A 12,794-nucleotide genomic window follows, 5' to 3' on the forward strand; every position below is an offset into this window, starting at 1 on the left:
TAAAACTAATTATACAGTTTGTCTATAAATTGCGAGATGAATATTTTAAACTTAATTAGTTTATAATTAGACAATATTTGTCACAAACAAATGAAAGTGCTACGGTGGTCGAAAACTTTTTATTTCAGCAACTAAACAAGGCCTTAAAATTTTTTAAAATGAAAGGAAATATTACTGTCAAGACACCTGATGACGCACAATTGGTCCGAAATCGAAGCACTCGTTGAGATCTCACCCGGGGAGATCCCGCGGCCACGAGTTGGTCGAGCCATCACGTGGGCCCGCTCTGGCACTGCCCAGCATAACTTCCAAGTCCCAAATCCCAAACTCCTCGGTGACTCGCCCCAACCGCAAACAGTATCCGCCGCCGTCAGATCGGAGCTCGACTCCGAGCCCCGCTTCTCCGCCGCGATGGCGGCGCCAGCGCGCCGCTCCCTCCTTGTCCTCCTCGCCGGGCTACTAGTCTTCGCTTCCCTCGCCACCCTCGCCACAGCCATCTACGAGGACCAAGTCGGCCTCGCGGACTGGTACGTCAACTCGCTCCTAGATCCGATCCGCCCTAAGCTTAGGCCGGCGCGACGTAAAGGAACTTCGAGCTGTTAGTTCAGATCACGACTAGGATTGTGTTGTGAGGAGCTGTGCGTGGTGTCAGTACAGATTTACTAGGTATCGGCGAATCAGGGAGTGGTTTTACGAGCTTCCAAGTGAATTCTGTAGTAGTAATAGTAGCGTGGATGTTGCGGATTAGTCTGGTGGCCTGTCGGGCTAGTAGAAAAGTTTTTTTAGCTATTCAGCGAGCATATAGTGATTCCATCCTATTTCGAAATTATCTGTTTTTCCTTAGAGAGTTTGTTTTTGGCTAGATTTATGGATGGGCATGAGCTTCATCATTCTAATAAAGCAGTTTTTGGGCTAGATTCATGGATGGGCATGGGCCTCATCATTGGAATAAGGCCCTGTTTGGTTGGAGGCAGCAAACTTTACCGCCTATCACATCGAATGTTTGGACACATGCATGAAGTATTAAATATAGACTATTTACGAAACTAAAAACGCAGCAAGAGAATAATTTGCGAGATGAATCTTTTGAGCCTAATTAGTCCATGATTGGACACTAATTGCCAAATAAAACGAAAATACTACATTACCTGTTAAACTTTAACACCCCCAACCAAACACCCCATAAAGCGCAGTCTGCGTGAGCTTGAGTGATGAGGTCTGCGTTTTTTTGGTTGCTTGATGTTCCCTGGTGCATGCTTTGCATGGTTTACATGGAAGGGTAGGTTTTATACTATTGATATTAGTGAACTGCATTCCATTTATTCATTGTGAGTCCCTTTTGGCAAACCTAGCTTCTGATTGGTCCAGTCTGAGTATTGCAACATGGTTCACCTATGTATGCATGCAGTGCAGGCAGTTAATTCTTGGTTACTGCATTGCATAAGATTAAATTAGGACTTAAAGCTTAACCTTTAGTTACTGTATTACTTTTGTATATGTTTTCTTCTAAATATATTTAGGTATTGCATTTAAGTTTCTTACTTTAGAGATAAAGTTTCTTAATAATTATCACGATGGAAGAATGAATTTGTTCTCCCTAAATGTTCTTCCTCTCAGTTCATGGTCTTCTTCCTCATCCTTCCTCGGAACTCCTTAAATCCTCTAGTATTTAGCCTGTGCCATCGTTTCCCTCTTCATACAGTAGTTATCCTGTTATTATCCACCTGATGTCCGAGCATACATCACAAGATGTCATTATCATATTTGTTGAATTGCTTCAGTGTCCATGATTCCTCCTCTCTCTTAATCAGGATTATGGGGGGCCTTGACATCTTCTCTTCAATTGTTCACAGGCTGTGCTAACTCACCAAGAAGCCTATGTTTGTTTCTTTTTTTTTTGAGAGAATGTTTGTTTCTTGATGTATCCTGCGGTGTTGTCTTAGTTATATATATATATATATATATATATATATATATATATGAGAAAATCATTCTTTGGTAAACTGCTGTAGAGTTCACTATTTTGATATGGAACCAAACAATCAGTTATTGCTAGCTGCTGCTCCTCTTAACATCATTTGATTTGTAGCTACCTACATGCAGTATTTTGGAGTAATCCAACAGCACCATTTTAATATGTTAATGTTCTTTACAGGCATCAGAAGTACATTGGCAAAGTAAAGCAAGCAGTTTACCACAGCCAGAAGAGTGGAAGGAGGCGTGTTGTGGTCTTGACAGAGGAAAATGTGATCTCGTCTCTTGATCTACGTTCTGGCGATATATGTGAGCCTTCATGTTCACAGATAAGCAAATCGAAAGTGCAGTTTTGTTATATTTTGCTCACACTTTTTCCTTAATACCTGTGTATTTTTTGTGGTGCAGTCTGGCGACATGTCATTGACAAGAACGACCCCTTGGATCAGCTTAGTCTATCACATGGAAAATGTGAGTCAAATCTTTGTTTCCCTTGGAGATTTTCCCTTGAGAAAATTGCTGTATTACAGCTTTCTGTTTGTTTCATTCTATTATGTTTCTTCCACTCGTGGGATTCCTTGTTTGCTTGGCATCCAGTCTTGCTAACTTTATCCTCTAAATAACTCGTTTTTCTGCATTTGAAACTATATTTTTTTGTACCCATTTCCTAACTGGAAGTAAGGCCAATGATTTGAGAACCAGGATTTCTTGGGAAATGAAAACTCGATGGGTGGGTGGGTGGGGGGGGGGCAGAGTTAGGACTGGTACTACCTAAACTGCTGAACATTTCAACACTAATAACTAGCATTGGGGAACATGCAAACTCCTTATGGAGTTATGGGTAACATCCTGAAAATCCATTTCATGTGTAGCCACATGTCAGCATGCTTTCAAAACTCGAATCTAAAAAATGACTCGTTTAGTTCGAGAAAAAAATGACTCGTTGTGCAACTATAGAAAAAATATATTTCTTAAGGTAAAAGGCTTAGTCTTTCAGTGTGTATGAAATCTCTTCTAATTAGACTTTGGTAAACATTTCAGTATTTGATCCTGGATTAAGACCTCACAGGGCTGACTGATAACTGCCAGATTCTCCTGAAATTAATTTAAAACCTTGGTACTACAGAATGAAATGAGATATCACTAGTATAAGCATGCAACAATGTTAGTTGCATAGTGATAGGAAACATGAAATGGAAAATTTGTGGTCTCGGTATGAATTGCCCAAACGAGATATGTGAGAGATACTTGCAAGTTTGATCTGTACAGGATATCACTCTAGTATCCATGGACCTTGGCCTTGGTTATTATTAACTTACGATACGAAGCAATAGCTACAATTTAGACCTTAGTGGTTCAAGGTTATTCTATTCCTTTATTTTTTGCTATGTGAGAATAACATTTATTTATGGTACTCCCTCCATCCACAAAAGAATACAATTATGCTAAGTTGCACGGATAAGATACGTGTATCAGTCGGAAGGATACGGATACGTACGCGGATACGTTTTACTATTTAAAATTTAAAATAGATAATAACACATAGTAAAAAATTTAAAACTGATAACAATAAAACGTTGCAATCTAATTAACTACTTATATACTTATATCGCAATAAAGTATCTCCTCCACCAGTTCTAAGCTTCTCCAGAGACCAGAATTGCTGCAGATCCTACGCTAGCACTAGCACTTAGCACTACTCGTATTTGGAGACGCGGACCACCATCTGCTGCATACAAGCAATCAAGCAGTCACGAACTTTCAGAAATAGAATAGATCGAGAATGGGAAGAGGAAGTGTGGAGCACAGAAATCAAGCAACAATAAGTCACAAACTGAAGAAAAAGAGAAGATTGAGAACGAGGAAGGGGATGGAATCATGGAAGTTCGCTGAAGCTTGGATCCATGTCGCAGGGGCGGAAACTTGTCGCTGGCGGCTGGCGAGAGGAGACGGAGGCTCGTCGCCAGCGAGTGGAGGCGGAGGCTTGTCGCCAGCGGCCGACGGCGGGATCCATGTCGCAGGGGCAGAAACTCGTCGGTGGCAGCCGACAAGAGGAGATGGAGGCTCGTCGCTAGCGAGTGGAGGCGGAGGCTTGTCGCCAGCGGCCGACGGCCGGTGAGCAGGGTAGGGCATCATTGCGCGTGTCACCTGGAGGCGGCGCGAGGTGCGGGCGTCGAAGGCTATGGCGTCGAAGGCTACAACGTCGGGGCAGAGGGAGATAAGGGAGCTTCTTGTTGGGCTGGGCTGTATCAGCGAGGCAGATACGTATCGACGCAAGTATCCAATATTTACGAAAATAGGAAAAAATCAGATACTCGGACGGTACGTATCGGCAGCGTACGACGCCATCTATATCGGATACGTATCTGATACGCGATACGGGGTCCTGGTCACGTATCCGTGTAACATAGCAATTATGGGATCGTTGCCAGTTAAACTAACTTAATTTTGACCAATTTTATAGTAAACAGTATTAGCATTTTTGTCTCCAAATAAATTTATTGTGAAAATATATCTAATGGTACTTATTTTGTATCATGAATATTAGTACTTTTTTTATATAAATTTAATCAATGTTTCAAACTGTTTGACTCCTCGAAAAACGAGAATTGCATTCTTTTGTGGACAGAGGGAGTAATGAAAATGAGAACTCTATTCATCCACTATTGGGTACTGGCTGATTACTGAACTGTTGGTATGAACCACCAATATGTCATCAACATATACATGGGATTCTGTTACTAACTAACAACACTGATTATGAAAGGGGTTATGATTTTTAAGATTTGCTTATGGGAGATAGTTCATCCAACATATTGGGTACTGGCTGATTACTTAACTTCTGGTATAAACAACCATTATGTCATCAACATATACAAGTGATCTGTAACTAACTAACAACACTGATTATGATAATAGTTATGATTTTTAAGATTTGCTTATGGGAGATAGTGGCACCTTTTTGTTGATTTTTATTTTTCTGCATAATATGTTTACGACAATCTAATTTTTGGCATGTCTTCTCTCAGATGTTCTAACTCTTTCTTCGGGAGGAACTATATTAAGGGCATGGAATCTTCCAGATGGACAGATGATCTGGGAAACTAACCTTCGAACTTCCGCAGCATCAAACCCACAGTTGCATGTTATGGTCTGTGCGCACAGTGCATTTTCTATTTTCTGAGAAATCATATGTTGATAATGCAATTGATGTTTCCTATAGTACTTTTCTTGAGTGATGGCCCTTTATTCTTTGCAGTCAAACAATAAAGTGGCCAAGGACAACTTGGTTTTAGTTTCAGCTGGACGATGGATTTATGCTGTATCAAGCATTGATGGGGCAATTTCATGGGAAAAGGAGTTTTCTATTGATGGGTATGTATTATTCTGCTCTGTTGTCCTCAGGGCATTGGGGGTATGATTCGAATCTAACTCTTAACAACCTTGCAGCTTGGAAATCAAGGGGATTCTCCAATCACCTGAAAATGATGTTGTATATGCTTTAGGACTTGCTGGTTCCTCGAAGCTAGCTTTGTATCACTTGAGTGCTAAAACTGGAGAGATACTAAAGGATATCCAAGAGTCACTCCCTGGTGGATTATGTGGTGAAACAGTACTTGGTTCTGATAATGTGTTGGTAGCATTAGATAAGGCCAGATCAAGTCTTTTACTTATTGAATTCAAGGCTGAGAGAATTAGCTACAACAAGGTGCATGTTTCAGATCTTGTTCAAGACTTGTCAGGATCATTCAAGCTTCAATCTTTGTCCAATGGCATCATATCTTTGCAAACATCATCTTCTATTTCCCTCCTAAAGCTCAAAGGTACTGTTGGATTGGAAGTAATTCAGAAATTTGACCAGCCAGCTGCAGTGAGTGATTCCCTGTCAATCACAGAAAAAGATGAAGCTTTTGCCGTTGTGCAACATTTGGGTTCCGAAATTGAGTTTATCGTAAAATTTACAAGTGATCTAAGCAGTGAAAATATTAGAGAAAAGGTTAATATAGACCAGAATAGGGGCAATGTTGAGAAGGTCTTTTTGAATAGTTATATTCGAACTGACAAATCTCATGGTTTTCGAGCTTTGGTTGTAATGGAGGATCATTCACTCTTGTTAATTCAACAAGGTGAGGTTGTTTGGAGTAGAGAGGATGGGCTGGCTTCAATTGTTGATGTAACAACATCAGAATTGCCTGTTGAGAAGGATGGTGTATCAGTTGCTGATGTGGAACACAATCTCTTTGAGTGGCTTAAGGTAACCCACAGAAACTGCTATTTATTTAGTTATTATTCGGAAATGCTTCAGATACATGTTATTTTGGATATTTTATTAGAGAATTTGAAGGCTCCAACATTATGGTGAATTTAAGATCTTTCTCAAATTCTCTACAATTTAATGGCTTCCTTGTTCTTTGCAAAAAAAAGAAAAAAATGGCTTGCTTGTATGTTTGGTGCACAAGTTACTTGTAGCTAATGTGTTAGAATGTTCTAAGAAATTGGTCAGTGTCGATCTAAGATTTTTTATTGTTATCATGAGGTGATACGATGGTATCCATTCATGTTTTCTTGCATGTGGCCCACCATTTTATTGGATGCTCTTGTCAGAATTAGCTTATGATACCCGTGATTCTTACATAGGGACACATGCTGAAACTCAAAGGAACTCTAATGCTTGCTAATGCTGATGAAGTTGCTGCAATCCAAGCATTGAGACTAAAAAGCTCTGAGAAAAATAAGATGACAAGAGACCATAATGGATTTCGCAAACTACTTGTTGTATTGACAAAGGCTGGCAAAGTGATGGCTCTGCACACTGGAGATGGACGCGTTATCTGGTCAAACTTGCTGTCATCTCTTCGTGCCTCCAGATTTGGTGGAATGCCTTCTGCATTAAGGATATACCAATGGCAGGTCCCGCATCACAGTGTGATGCGTGAAAACCCATCTGTACTTGTTGTTGGCAAATCTGGAGCAGAATCTTCAACTCCTGGTGTATTCTCTATTCTTGATTCATATTCTGGAGAAGAACTGAACTCTATGAAACTTGACCATTCTGTTGTCCAAATTATCCCCTTGACACTGAAGGATTCATCAGAGCAGCGACTTCATCTGATTGTTGATTCCAATTCCAATGCTCATTTATATCCGAAATCTCCAGATGCCCTCAATGTATTTCTTCATGAAATGTCAAACCTGTATTTCTACTCTGTAGATATTCAGGCAAATGTTATTAAAGGGTATTCATTACAGAAGTCATGTGGTCTCAATTTGGGTGATGAGTACTGCTTCAGTACGAAGGAGTTATGGTCCATCATCTTCCCTTCTGATTCTGAAAGGATTGCCATCTCTGAAACGCGAAAGATGAATGAGGTCTGTTCTTTATCTACTTCTTCATTCATGGAACATCTTGTAACTTAAAACTAACTACAAAATAATATTTTATTTGTCTCATTTTCTTATTTGAAGGTTGTTCATACCCAAGCTAAGATAATTGGTGATCATGATGTGATGTACAAGTACTTGTCAAAGAATTTAGTTTTTGTTGCTACTTTGTCTCCAAAAGCTGCTGGTGATATTGGATCTGCGCTACCTGAAGAAGCTTCAGTTGTTGCATATCTTATTGATGCAGTCACTGGACGCATACTCCATCGCGTGACTCATCATGGTGCTCAAGGCCCTGTACATGCAGTAAGTTTATTTGTACCTTCTAGTATTTTGCCACTTGCACTTCCAGTCCCTGTTTCCTGTGATGGCCCATTTGACCCTTAATATATGCATACCAAACTTGCTTGCATGGCATACTGGAGTTTTGAAACACGCACGATCATATGCTGTTAATATGTTGGTTCAGAATAAATTTATCTCAAAGCTATGAATCCAGAATGGTTTTGCGCATTTCATCACTTCTGATTGTAAAAGGTTCTCTGCTTAACATGATTAATGCTTCTTCTAGGTTTTGAGCGAGAACTGGGTTGTCTATCATTATTTTAATCTGCGAGCTCACAGATTTGAAATGGCGGTGATTGAGATATATGATCAATCTAGGGCGGTATGACTTATGCTGTCTTAATTATTTACACTTATTTTTTGTTGTAATGATAGTAATATTAAGTGCACTAAGTATTTTATGCAGGACAATAAAGATGTCATGAAGCTCATACTTGGGAAGCATAATCTTTCAGCACCAATTACATCTTATGCGCGCCCTGAGGTGGCAGTAAAATCCCAGTCATTCTTTTTCACCCATTCAGTAAAAGCAATGGCTGTTACACAAACGGCTAAGGGGATCACTTCCAAGCAGCTTCTGATTGGTACTATAGGTGACCAGGTCTGTTGTCTCTTTTTCTTACTTTTCCAGTGTAGCATTCGAGTTACCAATGCAAGCAGGTTCAATTTGGTTTGAAAATCTTATGTTTTGTTAGATTACTGTAGGCTTGAAACTCATAGGAGTTTCCTAGACTACTGCTCCATAGAAATTCAATCAGCATATTAACATGTCTATACAGCTCGACCTCAAGTGCTCGCTCATTCAGTGGCACTGGAATAGAATTTGTTCTTCCCAGTTCTGTAAGGTGGAGCCTTCTCCCATACTGCTGCTGCTTATCTGGATTAGATCAACCTATCTGAGCTAATACGGATGCATTAGTGAAATGAATATTTTGCTGTTAACTCCTTGCTTGGTGATTATGTACTAAGTACCATTCGTACATGGAGGTAGCACTGACATGGGAATCAGGATTGGTTCCAACATAGCTCCACTTGTTTGGTCAAGCTTAGTATCAGTTGACCATAGATTTAAACTGTAAGGAGACCTACTCCCTCCGTCCCAAAGAAAGAGTCATTCTAGCCTCTGAATGCTGTCCCAAAGAGAGTGTCATCGGAGTGAACGGGCCCACATATTGCGTCCTTCCTTCCAGCATTAGCCTCTGTCTGTGACCGCAAGAGCTCTTCACCCAGATCTGCTCTCCGACCTCCTCTCCGCACCTGCATCCACCACCAAGGCGACCGGCGGAGGCGCCCAAGGGCGTGGTTGCGCGGCCCCATGGCTGGCGAGGCCACCGTGTTGGGTAACGATGGCCGTGGCCACCGTCTTGGCAAGGTCGCGAGGGATCCTGGCTGGGTGAGACCGCCTCGCGCCGGTGAGGACGAGAGCGGCCCCCAAGGCTGGGCGAGGCCAGGACTTCGTGACGAACACATGTCCTCCGCGGCCCTGCCTCGACCCCTCCTCCCACATCCCGATGTGGAGGTAGAGGCGGACCAAGCTAGGCGCAGAGCTGGAGAGGGCCGTCGATGAGCGAATTCCGACGGAGCTGAGCTTCCCGATCTGCCCAACCCGATTCCTTTATGAGGGCATTTTCGTCCTTTTAACTTTAGCATTGGTTTGCATGCCTGAGTCTAAAACGACTTTCTAAAATGGTTTGCAAGCCATTTAAAATTATTGGGGCCTATTTGTTTGGTCAACATTACATTGGATATTAATGGGCTGCACTGTTTTTAGATTAATTAAATAATTAATGTGGAGGATTAATTGTCATTTATATGGGTAAATAATGCTACTTTGACATTCTTCACAAATATATTGCAGGTTTTGGCACTTGATAAGCGCTATCTTGATCCACGCCGTTCAGTGAACCCGACACAACAAGAAAAAGAAGAGGGCATTATACCATTAACAGATTCTTTGCCTATAATACCCCAGGTATTTGTTTCGGTCTTGACAGTATTTGATCGTGGATATTTTTGCCATGATCTTGTGTTGCAAAAAGGAGAAATCATAAATAGGTGTTACATTTGGATTCTTTTCATTATTGTTGATATGATTAAAATGGCGGCATATGTTTTTGTACTTTTTAACACTCAAGGAACTATGGTGCAAGTTGCAAATCTGACTTATGGTACTTGTTTCAAGTGCATGACTAATTTCTTAATACATTCAAACTCATATTGCTTCAAGTACAGGAATGCTTAGCATGTGTATATACTGCAGTGTTTTCATTCGGTAATTTGACTGGGATACCATAACTAGCTTCAACAGAACATTCAAGTTGTTTGTGCATTCTTTGGTGATGGATGATTGATCTGGCTTTTAGTAAAATTAGAAACATATTGTTTCTGGAACTACTACTCAGAAGATATCTAGCATTAGTAGCGGATGGTTCAAAAAATGCTTATATTCAAAAAAAATGCAGCACATGTATTTTAGTTTTGTGAAACTTAACTAACAATGGTTATCCATAAAAGCTAGAAGCACATCTTGAAGATTTGGACATTGGGAGGTGAGAGCAAGAAAAAGGTTGGGATGAGATATTTTTAGAGAGAGGATATGATTGTTTGTGTGACTTGTGATGGATACAAGGCTCCCCTTTCAATTGGGATGAGGATGACACAGACCATCATCAATGAAATAATTTCTGAACTACATACAAATATCTCAAATACACCAAAGGGAAAGTAATGAACCCTTGCTTTGTCAAATTCAACTAATAGTTAGGCGTCTACGAAAGGTATAAAATGGAATAATAAACAACTTTTAGTTTGATTTATGTGATGGATACAAGGCTGCTCTTTTCAATAGGGATGACACGGACCATCATCAATGAAATAATATCTGAACTACCTACAAATACCTTAAACACACATAAGGAAACTAAGTAATGAACCTTAGCTGTATCAAATTCGACATCTGTGAAAGGTATAAAATGGAATAATAAACAACTTTTAGTTTTGTGTGTTGGCTTGCTAATACCAGTAATATTCATGAGACAACATTTCATTTTATTTTCGTTTATTTAATTTAGCTTCTTCTAAATGGGTGATTCACACTTTTTCTCATTGTTTCCCCTCAGTCTTTTGTGACGCACTCCCATCAAGTGGAGGCCCTGCGAGGAATTGTTTCTATTCCTGCAAAGTTGGAATCCACTACACTTGTTTTCACATATGGCGTTGATCTATTCTACACCCAGCTTGCTCCGTCAAGAACCTATGATTCCCTCACTGATGAATTCAGCTACGCACTGCTTCTAATCACAATTGCAGTCCTGGTTGGTGCTATTATTGCTACTTGGATTTGGTCAGAGAAAAAGGAGTTGAGAGACAAGTGGAGGTGAATGAGGCCTCAATGTTCTGATGCGGACGAAATTTTGGGCCCTAGTCAGATATGCGCTGCTTCCCCTTTTCATTTTAGTGCTAGAGTTTGTTTCACTTTTGACCAGGCCTTTATTCATGTAACCATTTGACAACAAAGCCTATCTGCTGTGAATTGACACTGCCGAAGCTTATAGAAAGCCACTTATGCAGTTAAAAGTTCTGGAAATGACATGAAAGGATTAGCAGAGCGCAGATGGCGTGAATGGATTGCTTATAAATTGTACCACTGCAACCGAACTCTAGCAGATTGTAGCTATTGTTGTTGATATAGGGTTTCCGCTTCTCTTGTAACTTAATGAGCTCGTCTTGTTTCAATCATTACACCTTTCTTGACAGAAACTGTATTTCTCTTCCTCTGTACTGTCATTACTCATTACTTTTAGCCTGTGATAGGCTGGGCTACAAGATGCTCTTTGTTGTGGTGGTTCTGAAGGGATGTAGCAACCTCATCATTGAACCAATGATGCATATTGCTACTTCCTGATCAGATCGTTCTTGTGTGTATGTTAACGATAACAGTGATCAAGTCAGGTACCGTTGAAAGATTTGCAGTATTCTGTTAACATGGTTATCTTTCTTTTGAAATCTGGATTGTACACCATTGCATATTATTGGTTGCCAACTTCAATAAAGTTGATGTAGTACCTCCTGCCCCTGGTTCCGTCAGTGTGACATGCAAGCCCGTCTAGCTTGTCTCAGGTTCTTTCATGTCATGCCCCATCGCCCTTTTGCAACCAACCTAAGGTGGAAGTGGGCTTTCAGGTCGCCCATGCAAAAATCTCAGGTATGGGTTCTCTATTCTGTGGTGGTAAACTGGTAGCGGTCGTGAGGTTCAATCATGGTAATATGGTATGCTCGCAACGGTGGAGCGCTCTCACCGGAGTAGCCCCAGCCCTGGCACATGGCGGCAGGGATGAGATGAGATGTGAGATGTCTGCCATGATCGGGAGAGATCAGGTAAAGCGGTGGCTTTTCTGGCCGAAGCAATTGCGAGAGAGTAGATGATGGAAGTCGAGTTCTCTCTCAGCTAAGGCAGCAGGAGGAGTCATGTCCATCCATTGGGACCTTAGCTTTTCTGTGCCTTTTTTCCTTCCGGTGCTCGGTTCTTTTGCTCCTCCCATGCTAAACTAATGCTTGCTTTGTGGCGAGGTCGTGTGGCTCAAACCCAAACCCAACTTCGCTTTCATCTGGTTATTCTGGGCAAGAGTCAAATAATCCACCCCCCAGAATCAACCGTTTTTGCTGGACCGATTTGACCCACTTGTGCGCTTTGCACCGGTAAATCTGTCAAATCCTCGGCATCTTTTAGCAGCTAGACCTTAGAATAGGCCTGAAGCTAGCTGTGGTGCCGCTTTACGGGGGGTACCCTTTCGCAGTTGCAAGTACCCCAGGTGCTGCTGTGGGTGCACTAGCCAAAGTGGTGATGGTGTACGATGTGAGGCCTCCTTTTTACCTGATGGAACGTCGGGGCTATGGACCAGCACTGTGGTGTGGCGGTGGCGAACGCACCGCGGCGGCTTGCCTTGCCTGAGCCCGAAATGTGTCAACCGCCGGCACAAGGAGACGGCCGGGCCTAGCAGCTAAAAACCGACCGTGACGAGAGCCATTTCCCTTCCCTTCCCTGTGTGACAAGTGTGAGCTGGGAATCTGACACGGCGAAAGTTGCGTGCGTG

At 41.5% G+C, this 12,794-nt stretch overlaps 1 protein-coding gene across 1 annotated transcript; it reads left to right on the forward strand.

Moving 5' to 3' along the window:
- Window positions 296-11,684, forward strand: LOC8058276 (ER membrane protein complex subunit 1). Its single transcript, XM_002439436.2, has 12 exons — window positions 296-527; window positions 2,156-2,283; window positions 2,383-2,445; window positions 5,004-5,125; window positions 5,234-5,349; window positions 5,425-6,229; window positions 6,613-7,344; window positions 7,441-7,662; window positions 7,928-8,023; window positions 8,108-8,302; window positions 9,560-9,673; window positions 10,821-11,684. Exons 1-12 carry the CDS (start codon window positions 412-414, stop codon window positions 11,079-11,081), a joined length of 2,970 nt encoding a protein of 989 aa, XP_002439481.1. The 5' UTR covers window positions 296-411; the 3' UTR covers window positions 11,082-11,684.

The sequence above is a fragment of the Sorghum bicolor genome, chromosome 9 (genome assembly GCF_000003195.3).
Source record: "Sorghum bicolor cultivar BTx623 chromosome 9, Sorghum_bicolor_NCBIv3, whole genome shotgun sequence".
Lineage (NCBI taxonomy): Eukaryota > Viridiplantae > Streptophyta > Magnoliopsida > Poales > Poaceae > Sorghum > Sorghum bicolor.